Source organism: Canis lupus, chromosome X, assembly GCF_048164855.1.
Source record: "Canis lupus baileyi chromosome X, mCanLup2.hap1, whole genome shotgun sequence".
In the NCBI taxonomy this organism is placed as follows: domain Eukaryota; kingdom Metazoa; phylum Chordata; class Mammalia; order Carnivora; family Canidae; genus Canis; species Canis lupus.
Genome location: NC_132876.1, coordinates 89,468,791 through 89,481,690, shown reverse-complemented (window position 1 = coordinate 89,481,690; position 12,900 = coordinate 89,468,791). Strand labels below are relative to the sequence as shown.

The 12,900-nt window shown below is 33.9% G+C and overlaps 1 protein-coding gene across 6 annotated transcripts in view; it reads left to right on the top strand.

The window, feature by feature from the left end:
* USP9X (ubiquitin specific peptidase 9 X-linked) overlaps nucleotides 1–12,900 on the top strand; it is a 482,368-nt gene that overhangs the window by 380,547 nt on the left and 88,921 nt on the right. For all 6 annotated transcript variants that reach the window (XM_072817572.1, XM_072817568.1, XM_072817571.1 and 3 more), the window contains 8 exons: nucleotides 1,149–1,228; nucleotides 3,585–3,697; nucleotides 4,988–5,206; nucleotides 7,743–7,858; nucleotides 8,062–8,313; nucleotides 8,387–8,525; nucleotides 9,617–9,769; nucleotides 10,645–10,749. In XM_072817572.1, the coding sequence (XP_072673673.1) occupies nucleotides 1,149–1,228; nucleotides 3,585–3,697; nucleotides 4,988–5,206; nucleotides 7,743–7,858; nucleotides 8,062–8,313; nucleotides 8,387–8,525; nucleotides 9,617–9,769; nucleotides 10,645–10,749 (1,177 nt within the window). The remainder of the gene's footprint in view (nucleotides 1–1,148; nucleotides 1,229–3,584; nucleotides 3,698–4,987; nucleotides 5,207–7,742; nucleotides 7,859–8,061; nucleotides 8,314–8,386; nucleotides 8,526–9,616; nucleotides 9,770–10,644; nucleotides 10,750–12,900) is intronic.

Genomic DNA, 12,900 nt, shown 5'->3' with positions numbered 1-12,900 from the left:
AGATTATTTTTACTTTTACTATCATTTTTATTGATTTTTCTACAGATAAGAGGTTTTTACTATATCATTTTATAACTTTTTCATTTATCTTGAAATTTTTTCCTATTTTTAACTCATTGTTTGTAATAGTATATTTGAAAGAACACTTTGTAATTTTAGTAGATACATATAATAATGGTATACAATGAGTGGTAGTCAAAAAACCAGAAATAGTAGTTATTTTAGTGTCTGAGTATGTTTTCTCTAGAGCAGTGACCTAGCAAAAGGTTTTATTGTTGCTTTTTGATTTATCAGGTGATTGGTGGTGGTTAGTAAAGGATACTTATTATGCAGACTTGAGGACAAAGTTGTGTATTAGCAAATAAATTCTCAGGGGAAGATAAATACAAATGGTGTCTTTATGTGAATAAAAACAATGACAAGGGTGGTATGCATTTGAATATATAGTCATGGAGCACTTTTTTCAAAACAAGGGTTTAGGGAGCAGTGAGGAGGATGAGGAGAGAGGGTTAGGGTGTAGGGGAAAGTAGCCTTGGAGGTGGTTGAGCTGCCAGTGGGGCCAGAGAAAACACCACCTGGGTGCTCACTGCATCCTTCTTGGAGGGAGGGGGGTACCTGTGGTGGCAGAGAGACTTGGGAGAGCCACATCTCCCTTAACCTTCAGGAATAACTGACTATCAATTGAGGCAGAAATCTGTCATTTTCCACCTAAATGCTGCTGCCTTGTGAGGAAATTGAAGGCAGGTAAGAGGTTCATCATAATCCTGAAAGAGCACTTTCCTATGAACGTGAACAATAGGTATCCATTTAATTAATACTTGATTATTATTTCTAGTTTTATATTCTGTTATTAAAATAATTTCCTTCCTCCCCTTGCTATCTTTTGTTTGACAGTTTTTAAAAAATTCCCTTTGTAGAGACAACAGATGGATCTTAGTTCCACAAAGTAGATATTCTGCCAACCTTGTTGTTTTAATATTTTAAAATTTTTAATTATTAATATTTAATATTTTCATGGTGAGGCAAGTATAATTAGTAACTCATTTATAGTGCTTCTTTTAGAGTGTAACCAATAAACATCTTTTTGTTTTATTTATTTATTTATTTATTTATTTTTTTTTTCTTTTTGTATTATTTAAAACTCTTAGGCCTCGATGGGTGGTTCCAGTTTTGCCGAAAGGGGAATTAGAAGTGCTTTTAGAAGCTGCTATTGATCTTAGTAAAAAAGGTAAGTTTGTATGTTCTTATGCTTTTCATAATGTATACTACTAACACATTTTCACTTCATCCCTGAAGACTTTGTTCCTCTCTTATAAACAGTTATTGGGGGAAGCTTGGGTGGCTCAGTGGTTGAGCGTCTGCCTTGGGCTCGGGGCATGATCTTGGTCCAGGGATCGAGCCCTATGTCAGACTCCCTCTGGGGGGCCTGCTTCTCCCTCTGCCTGTGGCTCTGTGTCTCTCATGAATCAATATATAAAAATATTTTTAAAAAGCCTTATTGGATATTCCTGGACTAGAACGTCTAACTTAAGTTTTCTTGCTATTGCTTATGATACATACCTAGAACAAGGGTTCACATCCTTTGGACAGCCTTCAGGCATGTTTGTGAACTCACCGAAGTCGTATATAAAATTTGTGTATATTCATTTTTATTAGATTTTTAAGATTTTCGGTATTTTATAATTGTCTAGTTTGCATGTTGATTATTTTTTTAATATACAGAAAAGATCTAATTTCTTTTTTAAAGAAAAGCATGAAAGATGAGGTCTGATGTTTTTACCTTGTATAGAAGTGAAAGCTTGACAGTAGATTTTTTTTTTTAATGACTTGGGTCTGCTTTAGGTACAGTTGAATTCTTAGTAAAGGACGACTGTTGTAATATGGTCTTCATTTTTAAGGCATTGGAAATTAGGAAAGTGGCAGTAACGTTTCAATATCTGAAATAGGGTACCTATGGATGTATTCCGTCATTAGGCATTATCAGAATTGAAGTTGATTATTATAAAAATTACTCTGCTTACATTTGTCTCCATGGCAAGGGTGATACTTCCTTCATCTTAGAATAATTACCTTCCTTTATTTAAAGAATGTCTCTCCACACCTTTTTAATCTTGTAAAAATAATCTAGTAAAGTATAAAAATACATTTCCAGATTACAGTTATTTACTGCCAAATTTCTTTTGTTCATTTACACATTTATTGAGCAAAATTTTGAAGATTTTTGCACTAGGCATGTTGTACTTCCTGGCTGTACAATGCTAGGTAAGAACACACAATGGTATTTTATTTACTATTCATTGACATTCACTGGACATGTAGCCCCCACTATCTATCTTTTCTGGGACCATGGTTTATTTTAGGAAAGGTTCAGATTTTTAAATACAATCCTGAGTTTCAGTGTCCTCTCTTGTGCAATCAAAATCCTAGAACACTTTATATACAAATTGAGTGGCTTTTCACTTTGTCCTCAAGAGTTAAAGATTTTCAAAGGGTGCCTGGATGGCTCAGTTGGTTGAGCATCCTACTCTTTTGGCTCAGTTCATGATCTCAGGGTCCTGAGATTGAGCCCCAAATTAAGTGCTCTGAATTGAGCATGGAGCTTGCTTAAGACTGACTGTCGCTTGCTTTCTCTTTCTTTCTCTCTCTCCCTTCACACACCCCCTCCTCCAGTGTGTGTGCTCCCCCACTCTTTCTCTCTCTGAGACAGAAAAATAATAATTATGAGAAAAGTTTTTTCTTTGTGTTTGGTGAGGTGTAGGGTATGTCGCTGTGTTGCCTTTCTGAAATAAGGTGAAATTAAGCAAAACTATACAGAAGCATAGATGCTAGGACAGTCAAGAGAGACGAGACAAAACCATTCATCTTACTCAATGAAACACTTATGTAAAATAGTTTAAGGATATTGGTGTCTAATGGATCATGTACAACTAAAATTAGATTTTAAAAATAGTTGTGAAATAATCATTTTATGGGGCACCTGGGTGGCTCAGTGGTTGAGCATCTAACTTCGGCTCAGGTCGTGATCCTGGGGTCCTGGGATCGAGTCCCGCATCAGGCTTCTTGCAGGGAGCCTGATTCTCCCTCTGCCTATGTCTCTGCCTCTCTCTCTTTCTCTCTGTGTCTCTCATGAACAAATAAAATCTTTAAGAAAAAAAAAAAAACACATCATTTCCTACGGTTTAATGTTTATCTTCAGAGAGTAAAATTTTGTGAAGCACTTAGATTCCCTCTCAATGGTACTGGCAACCATTTTGTGTTTAATATCTGTTGTCATAATTTGAAATGTTTGCAGTCCACCTTGCTGTTACTTGGTTTGATGTGCTTTTATTCAATTAAATAGTTTTGAAATTCATTGATTTCTTTGTTTCGGAATCAGCTACCTTCTTGATGCATAGGAACTTTGATAATACCTATGTATGTTTATCTTTTTGACCTCATAATGATGGATAATGCTGTGAGTTTTTTCCAAAGCTAGTCTGAATTTCTTACCTCTCAGTAAATTATTACTTTTTATCATATAATTTGACATTTTGAGACAACCAGAAAAATACTTTGTTTACATTAATTGTCTTCCTTTTTCTTAGGCCTTGATGTTAAAAGTGAAGCATGTCAGCGATTTTTCCGAGATGGGCTAACAATATCATTCACTAAAATCCTTACAGATGAGGCAGTGAGTGGCTGGAAGTTTGAAATTCATGTGAGTCTTCATTTGACTTTAAAAAATCAGATTTTCCTAGTGTTGCCTGTGTTTTCTCATATATATGTAAAATACATATTTGGTTGTATATTTGATCCACTAATTGAATTAAAGATCTAAAACTGAGAAACGTTAAAAATACTTGTTATAAATTATAATTTCTATCGAAGGGAAGCATAATCTTTTAGGAGTGTGGGATTTAGAATTAGAGACCTTTGGTTTAATCTGTCTCCTGGGTGCTTTGTGACCTTAGGCTGTTCACCATGTTTCATTAATTGTGAAATGCACCACACATTTATTTTATGGACCGCCAAGGAAGGAAAACACCTAACTAAGGTGGGGAGTCAAATACGTGGGACACAAAGGCTCAATGCAGAGAAATAAACTTGCCATACAGAAAGAGATGCGAAAGAAACCCATACGTGTCAACTATGGTATCTTAGAGGGGGTAAAAGTCTCCTGAAGATTTAAACAGGCCAGCATTCAAAGAGTTTTGTAATTTGAAATCAGATTATAGTTGTGAAACAAAAAAAAAACTCCTTAAATGGATAAAGTGATCTCAGGTTCATGCTATGCCCAAGTGATTGGCAGAGGCAAACACAGGTTTTCTCTACAGTACCTTCAGTTGAAGAAACTAGAAGGCCTTGATTATAAGATACAATGGAACTTCAGAGTTTTTAAAAAGTAAAAAAAAGTCATGCATCTTAGGTCTGTAGAATGCCAAAATTATTCGAATTCTCTTTCTCTATTCATACTGTGGAAATCTAGTCATAAATTGTGAAGCAGATATTTTTGTGCTCTGTGAACTATTTTTCAGATAGAACCATAGCACAGAAATCCCATCTTCAAATTCAACGTGTAACTTTATAAGTAAGGAAATGGAAACTTTGGAGGTGCTATCAGACTTTTTCATTGAGGCTTAGATAGCAAATCAATTCCATCTTAGATAAATAAAATACTGTGTAGATTTTAGAATAGCTGCCTCTAGTGTGCAAATTCCAGAGAGGAAAAAAAAATTTGCATCTTATCTGTTGATGTAGAGCAGTACCTTGTTCATTTCGTAAGCCATTGCAAGTGTTTTTTTTTTAAGCAGGTACTATATAAAGGACAGTAAATGTTAGTTGGTTTTTTGATATATCAGTTTGATCCTAATATTAAACAATTCAAATGATCAGTGTTAAAAAATGGAGTGATCATAATTAAAATATAGTTAAGATAGGAAGGTATTTCTATTTGGAGTTACAGTGTTTTGATCTTCTAAAAATCACTTTTCCTCCTTACATAATACAGAGGTGTATTATCAACAATACTCATCGCCTGGTGGAACTATGTGTGGCCAAGTTGTCCCAAGACTGGTTTCCACTTCTAGAACTTCTCTCCATGGCCTTAAATCCTCATTGCAAATTCCATATCTACAATGGTACACGTCCGTGTGAATCCGTTTCCTCAAGTGTTCAGTTGCCTGAAGATGAACTCTTTGCTCGTTCTCCAGACCCTCGATCACCAAAAGTGTGTTGGTTTGTTATTTTCTAATTAATACAGTTTTGGTCTCCAACAGAGATGTAAAAGATCTGAACTGCTTGTTAACGTGAAGAAGAGTAGTTTCATGTTCCTATTGAAGGGATTCTGCATTATTTTATGTTTTGGATTCTTTTTTCCTTTCCAGCTTTACTTGAAGCAGAATTGACAAAATTGTTTTGGAGTGTGTTTTTTTTTTTTTTTTTTTTTTTTTTAGCTTTCTCTACAGTTAATCCCCATTGTTTCTTCCCAGCTCCTTGGGAAATAGTCATAAATTGAGTTAATATGAAGCAGGCCATAATTTTTGTCATAGAAAAGGGTAGAATAGGAGGCGACTTTCCCCCCTTCCCTGGCCATGATCACTGTAGATATACTGATGTCTTGACTTGAGGATCAAGTATATCCTGTGAATGTCTAATAATGTGTCATAAAAGTAAAATTATAGAAATTATAAATGAAAGAAACTAAAATTTATGAGTATCAATGAAATATATGTAGTATGCATCAATGTAAAAGTTCTTGGATGTAAATGTTCTATATTGGCATAAACAGTATACAAAATCTATCCTGGAACTGTACATCTTTTAATAAATAGTAAATAACAATATATAGTTTTTAAATTTTAGAATTTAGGGAGACTTTTTAATATTATGGGCATTATAAAAAGGAAAACCTAGACAAGATAATTTGAATTTATACATAAAACTTTGGTTTATTTCTGTTAAAAGTGGAAATCCTGAAAATGTGTTAAACTGAGGGCTGGGATTTTTTTTTTATATTTCCCAAGATTCATGTTTTTGCCACTTCATGCCTGTTTTTCTTTTGGTAAATCAAATTAGTATCTAAACAGTTAAAATCTCCAAAATATACCTGTGATTTTTGCTGTATAGTTCAATGATAATGTTCAAGGGACTCACAGGGAATAACTTGATTTAAGATGGCTTCTGGCTGAAGATCTCTTTATATCTTTCTTTGAAGCCTAGCTCTTGAGTATTATTAATTACAGTGTTCCTAATTGCTTAAACATAACATCAAAGCTGAAAACGTTTAGTAAGATTCGCTTTAGAATTTTTTTTTTTAACCTTATGCACATACACTATTTTATATATTCGTGTTGTACATAACTACTGAGCGTATCAGCCTATCAGTCTCATTCTAGTTTCTGGGGAAATTGAAGTACAGAATTGCTTAATGCCATAAGGGACTCATAAATTAAAATGCTCAAGTTTTAAATTGTTTAGAAATAACTTTTTAAGACCAAATAAAAAGATAGGAAAATACTATAATGAACTTAAATAGAAAAATGGTTAATTTAGTACAGAATTTAATTTAGATATAAAGTCCTATCAAAACCACCTTTAGCTAACATAAGTCTCTTTGAAAGCATTACCTAACAAAAAAAAAAAAAAAAGAAAGAAAGTACTTGAGATGTTCATTTCCCTTTGTCCTGGACACATTTTTTTGTTTTTGTTAAGTACGTGTTGTAGAAATTATTTGTATTTAAGACTTAGTAGTGAAATTACCTCCCCCCCGCCCTTGGTTTTCCCTCAGTGGATTCTAAAATGTGGCCTTTTAAAAGAAACCAAGGTATAAAAGGTTGTCTTGGGCACATAAATTTTTTGATCAATTTGATTCTTAGATATGTATATAACCTCTTTTTTTGCATGTAAGCATGCTTTTAACTCCACAAACCATTGGCTGTCCTAACTGTATTGGACTTTGAGTGATTGCTGTCCCTTAGGGAAGATTTTGAAAGACAGTCCATAGTTATTGGATCGTTGGTTAACTCTAAGCTGAGAATTGGCATGAGCCAGCAAAAGCATCAGCCAACATGTTTTATTTAGTTAGGAGCAACAAAAATACCAGGGTTAGCTTTTAATTAATAGTTCACTCTCAGGCTTTAAGATTATTGTTTTCATAGGGAATTTTTAATTATTTATAACTACAATAAAAAGTAAATTCAAACATTATTTTTGGTTACCAAATATCTTTTTCTTATTTTTTAAAGTTTTTTTTTTAAATTTTTTTATTTATTTATGATAGTCACATAGAGAGAGAGAGGCAGAGACACAAGCAGAGGGGAAGCAGGCTCCATGCACCGGGAGCCCGACGTGGGATTCGATCCCGGGTCTCCAGGATCCCGCCCTGGGCCAAAGGCAGGCGCTAAACCGCTGAGCCACCCAGGGATCCCTTTTTAAAGTTTTTTAATCTCCCTAAGCTTTTAAAAATAACTTTCAGATAATAAGATTTTCTCCTACAGTAGGATCTCTGAAATAGAAACCTGACATCTAATTCCTGTTCATGAGTTCTGTTGGTACAAACAACTGTGCCCTAGTGATTTAATCTGTACTGTTGCTTTTGCTTTTTTCTCACAGGATTACTGTAAATAATATGAAGTATTTCAAAGATGATTTTACATAATGATTTTCTTTTATTGAATTTCCTGTTTTAATCAAGAAAGTACTTCAGATGCTGCTTTTCTTCCTTAAAATCAGGAAGTCAGCCTCTTTCATTAACTGTATTACAGGGTTGGCTGGTGGATCTTCTCAACAAGTTCGGCGCTTTAAATGGGTTCCAGATTTTGCATGATCGTTTTATTAATGGATCAGCATTAAATGTTCAAATAATTGCAGCCCTTATTAAGTAAGTTATGTTTTTAAGTGAATCTTACGTGTATTATAGGAATTGCTACTTAATTCCTTGATAAAAATTTTTTTCAATTATGGTTTCCTTTTTAACTGATAACTACTAACTTTTTAAAAGTAATATAAGTAAGTCTGAGTTCAATCCTAGTTGATTGTAGGAAAGCAAATATTATAAGAGTTGTTTTGTCTTTCTTCTTTCAGACCATTTGGGCAATGCTATGAGTTTCTCACTCTTCATACAGTGAAAAAGTACTTTCTTCCAGTAATAGAAATGGTCCCACAGTTTTTAGAAAACTTAACTGATGAAGAGCTGAAAAAAGAAGCAAAGAATGAAGCCAAAAATGATGCTCTTTCCATGATTATTAAATCTTTGAAGAATTTAGCTTCAAGGGTTCCAGGACAAGAAGAAACTGTAAAAAATTTAGAAATATTTAGGTTAAAAATGATACTTAGGTAAGATGTTTTCCTCTTGAAATAAATTGTGTGAGTGTTTAGAATCCTACTTAACACTGAATTTCTCTTCTAGATTACTGCAAATATCGTCTTTTAATGGGAAGATGAATGCACTGAATGAGGTTAATAAGGTGATATCTAGTGTATCCTATTATACTCATCGGCATGGTAACCCTGAGGAGGAAGAGTGGCTCACAGCTGAACGAATGGCAGTAAGTCCTTTGGTTCTTCTGTTATAAGTGCTAGAGGAGAAAATGGCATCAAGTGTTTAGAAACTTTTGTGGCATTTTGACATTGCAACATATTTCCTGTATTTTTACAAACACACCTGCAACAGATTAGAATAAAAATGGACCTTTGCCAACTGAAAAGTATATTTCGCTAGCATATGGGGGGGGGGGCGTAAATACTTATTAAGTTGAATACTATAAAGTTACACAGTATGGACTATTACATTTTTGTATTGTGAGTTATTAGAATTTTGTTCTATTGGTATCAGTATTAAATAAATGCCAGTCAGCAACATAGCATACTGTTACAGAAACACGGACTTGGGAAGCATGCAGTCTTAATTCCAGTTCCACTTCTCACACTTCTGAGCCTGATTACTTTTACTTTAATAGGATAATATATCCCTTGTTAGGATTATTTGGAAGATTAAAGAGCCAATGGATAAGCAATAGTAGCATAACTGATGAATAAATAAAAGCAAAAAATTAAAAGGGCGTGTTTTCACCAGAATCCCATCTGATGTAAGGAAACCAAAGATCTTAAAATGGGTCTTGTACCCACTCTACCTAAACCATTGTGCTTACTGCACTTAAATACTACTTTACTGCATAAATGCTGGAGTTGAATTTTCAAAATAATTGCATTATTTTTGAGTCATGGATACATTTCAGTATGTGCAATATTAAGTTTCATTAAATTATAGTGGCTTTTCATAGTTTTGAATTAAAAAAGCACATAAGCCTATTACATTAGTGTATTTATTTTGCATTTTTAAATTCCTACTAATGTTGTTTAAAAGTGTGAACTGTATTTCATACATATATTCTAAAAAGCTTCTATGTGGGACGCCTGGGTGTCTCAGTGGTTGAGCGTCTGCCTTTGGCTCAGGTTGTGATCAGATCCTGGGATTGAGTCCCACATCGGCTCCCCAGAGGGAGCCTGCTTCTCCCTCTACCTGTGTCTCTGCCTCTCTGTGTGTGTCTCTAATGAATACATAAAATCTTTAAAAAAAAAATTAAAAAAAGCTTCTGTGTTTCAGCTTCTTTGAAACAAGTTTTTAAATTTTGTTTAGGAATGGATACAGCAGAATAATATCTTATCCATAGTGTTGCGAGATAGTCTGCATCAACCACAGTATGTAGAAAAGCTAGAGAAGATTCTTCGTTTTGTCATCAAAGAAAAAGCTCTGACTTTACAAGATCTTGATAATATCTGGGCAGCACAGGTAAGAAATTTCAGATGGTGACTACTTGGTTTCTAAAAGAAAGATATTAAAAACGAAAGGAATATAGTAGTCATGAAACAAGATGAACGTTTATATTATTAGACTCCTCATACATTTAACTCCTCTTGATTTACAGAAATCTTGTCAATCTTTTTAAATATATTCATCATTTATTGTATGTTTGGTACAGGTTACCAATTTGTAGGAGGATTTTTTAAAAATTTAGTATTCACTACAAATTTTTGATTGAAGTAGTTTATTTACACAATATTACATTAGTTTCTTCATAAACTTAATTCAAAGAAAACTTTAATGTCAGTAGAGTTAAATCACTAGATTATGTATGAAGACCTGTTGTATGTAATCCAAAGGATTTATAGCTTTGCTGAAGGATAAGTAACTTTTTTGATTTAAGAAACTAGATGATTCAAATCACTTTGACTACTTCAATAGTGCATTTTTACTAGGATCACTTGGGAAGTATTGAGTTAGATTACAAAGCTTTGTGTTTTGAGTCTGTAGCAAGAAAACATTCAGTTTTCCCTTTGAGTGCTTAAGGTAACAGTTTTTGAACAATACCAGTGGTGTACCTTATTGTTCTACTTAGAATGTTAAAATTGGCACACTAAATTCGATAAATTATAATAGAGGCTCACATGAATTCCCAAAGTACACATTAGCCATGTATATCAAGGAATTTAATTTGTCAGGTTTTAGAGGCCAATTCTAAAGCATTTAAAATGTTAGGGATTTCCTTATGTTACACACTTAGATGAAGATGATGGGAAGAGTTTAACAGCTGTCAGTGGTTAGTATATACAACTTGAGTGCTGTTCAAATTGAAATATGCTATGTTTTCTTTGGTTTTTCAATAGGCAGGGAAACATGAAGCCATTGTGAAGAATGTACATGATCTACTGGCAAAGTTAGCATGGGATTTTTCTCCTGAACAGCTTGATCATCTTTTTGATTGCTTTAAGGTAATAGCATCGTAAAGTAATGCCACTTCATTTTAATAAAATTATTAGAGCTATGAGTTGTTCTTAGACAATACATACTTGAGAAATTTTCTGGTGTGAAGGAATTGGTCTTTTTTTTTTTTCCAGTTAGCACTTAATGTTCATTTTTATTATAATAGGTCCTCATAAATAAGTAATCTTTCAAACTCAGGTTGTGAGTTTGGATTCCTTTCCCCTAGCAATTTGAATTTTTTTTTATAGATTCTGGTGCACTGTAGGACTTCAGGGAAGGATGATTGGTTGCAATAAAAAATAGTGTCAATAAAAGGGATTACCAATAGCTTGATATTTTGGGGTGATATGCGCAGACAAATCAAAATGTAATTCATAAGGTAGCCCAAGAGCCCTTACAGTGATATCTGTGTTAGTACCATCTGCATTTTTTAAGGCCGTATTGTGTAGCGGTTTCTTTATAGTTGCTAGTACCAGGTTTTTTTTTTAAGGCCGTATTGTGTAGCGGTTTCTTTATAGTTGCTAGTACCAGGTTTGTAAAAAAACACGATTGATGAATTTGTGGATTAAGAATATATAACTTTAGGGCAGTAACAGTGCTCATGAAGGATGTTCTATTAGCAACTGGCATTAGATGATAAAAGGTATCTTGTTTAAAATTAGTTACACTGCCTGCTGGTGGAAACATAAGTTGCTACAACCGTCTTGGATATAGAATGATATTTCTTAAAAAGTGGAGGATTCTCATGACTCATTAGTTTGACTTCTGAATATATCCTCTAGAGAAACTCACGTATAAGTGCACCGGGATACATGTTTAACATTTGTAGCAAAATTATTTGTAATAGCCAGCAAGAAAATTGCTATGTAGAATGGATAAACTGTATAATGTTCCTACAATTTAAACACTTCACAACAGTGAGAAAGAGCAAATTTGAGCATTTCAGCCACGTGGATAAGTCTAATAAAGTTGAAAAAAGGAATAAAATTACACAAGAATTCATATACCTTGATTGCATAACATAGACTTCAGAAATAGACCAGCTAGCTTCTAGAGTCTTGCTTACCAGGTTATTTTTGACCTGTGTAGTAAGTTACACGGGTGTTGACATTATGTAGATTATGTATACATTTATACCTTTCTTGGTGTGTATTTCACAATTGAAGGGAAAAAAATGTGAGTTATTGGCTTGTACCTCAGACCAGTTAAACTTGAATTGCTTGTTATGGTGCCTGGGAGCCTGTATTTTAAGCAACATTTTCAGCTGAATCTTAAGCACATTAAAGTTGTAAATAATTGCCTTATGGAAAAATTCAGTTTGAAATCTATCAAAGGCAGCTGGGGAAATAATAGAATCTATTATCATGGGTATTCTAAAGTTAATTGCCATTCAGTTTTAATCTTGAGATGACTTCCGAAGTGGCACAGTGCACGTTGACCAAGATGGCCATGATGGGAAAAGGAAAGAAAGAGGTCAAATGTACAGCCTCCTGAACCCTCCTCTTCTAAGGATGGTCTAAATACAACAGTAGTCTAAATACAAACATGGTTCCATTATTTTTATCCCCTTTGGCCTAGCAGGTATTTACTATGCACAGGTTATTTGGTCGTAAGCACTGTTTTCTAAGGTGTCGCAACTTTTTACAAAAGATGATTCAAAGGAAGCATGAAGTCCAGGTCATGCCTTGTAGTTCTTTATAAACTGGAAGCAAGTGATTTCAGACTTGTCGATTAGTCTTAGGTATTTGCCTAGTTTAGTTTCAAGTAAGTCTTTGTTCTTCAAAACATTTATACTATTGTACAGTCCCATCAAGATTTTCACATCCTAGCCAGCAGTTGTTTTGTCAGAATTCTTGATTTGTGACCATCTGCTTGGTATGAAATATCTCATTGTGGTATAGCTGCTTATATCCTTGATCACTAATGAGGTTGAACATCTTTTCGTATGTTTCTATTCTTTATTTTGTTGTGAAAACCCTATTGAAGTTTTTTGACTAATATTTCCTTATTGGGTGGTTATTTTCTTAGTGGTTTGTAGGAGTTCTTGGCATTCTCAGTGATAGTCCTTATCAATTCAAGTATCACAAATAATTTCTCCCAGTTGTTGTCTTTTTTCCTCCCCTTATGGTGGCTTCCCCTGAATAGGTGTTCTTAATTGA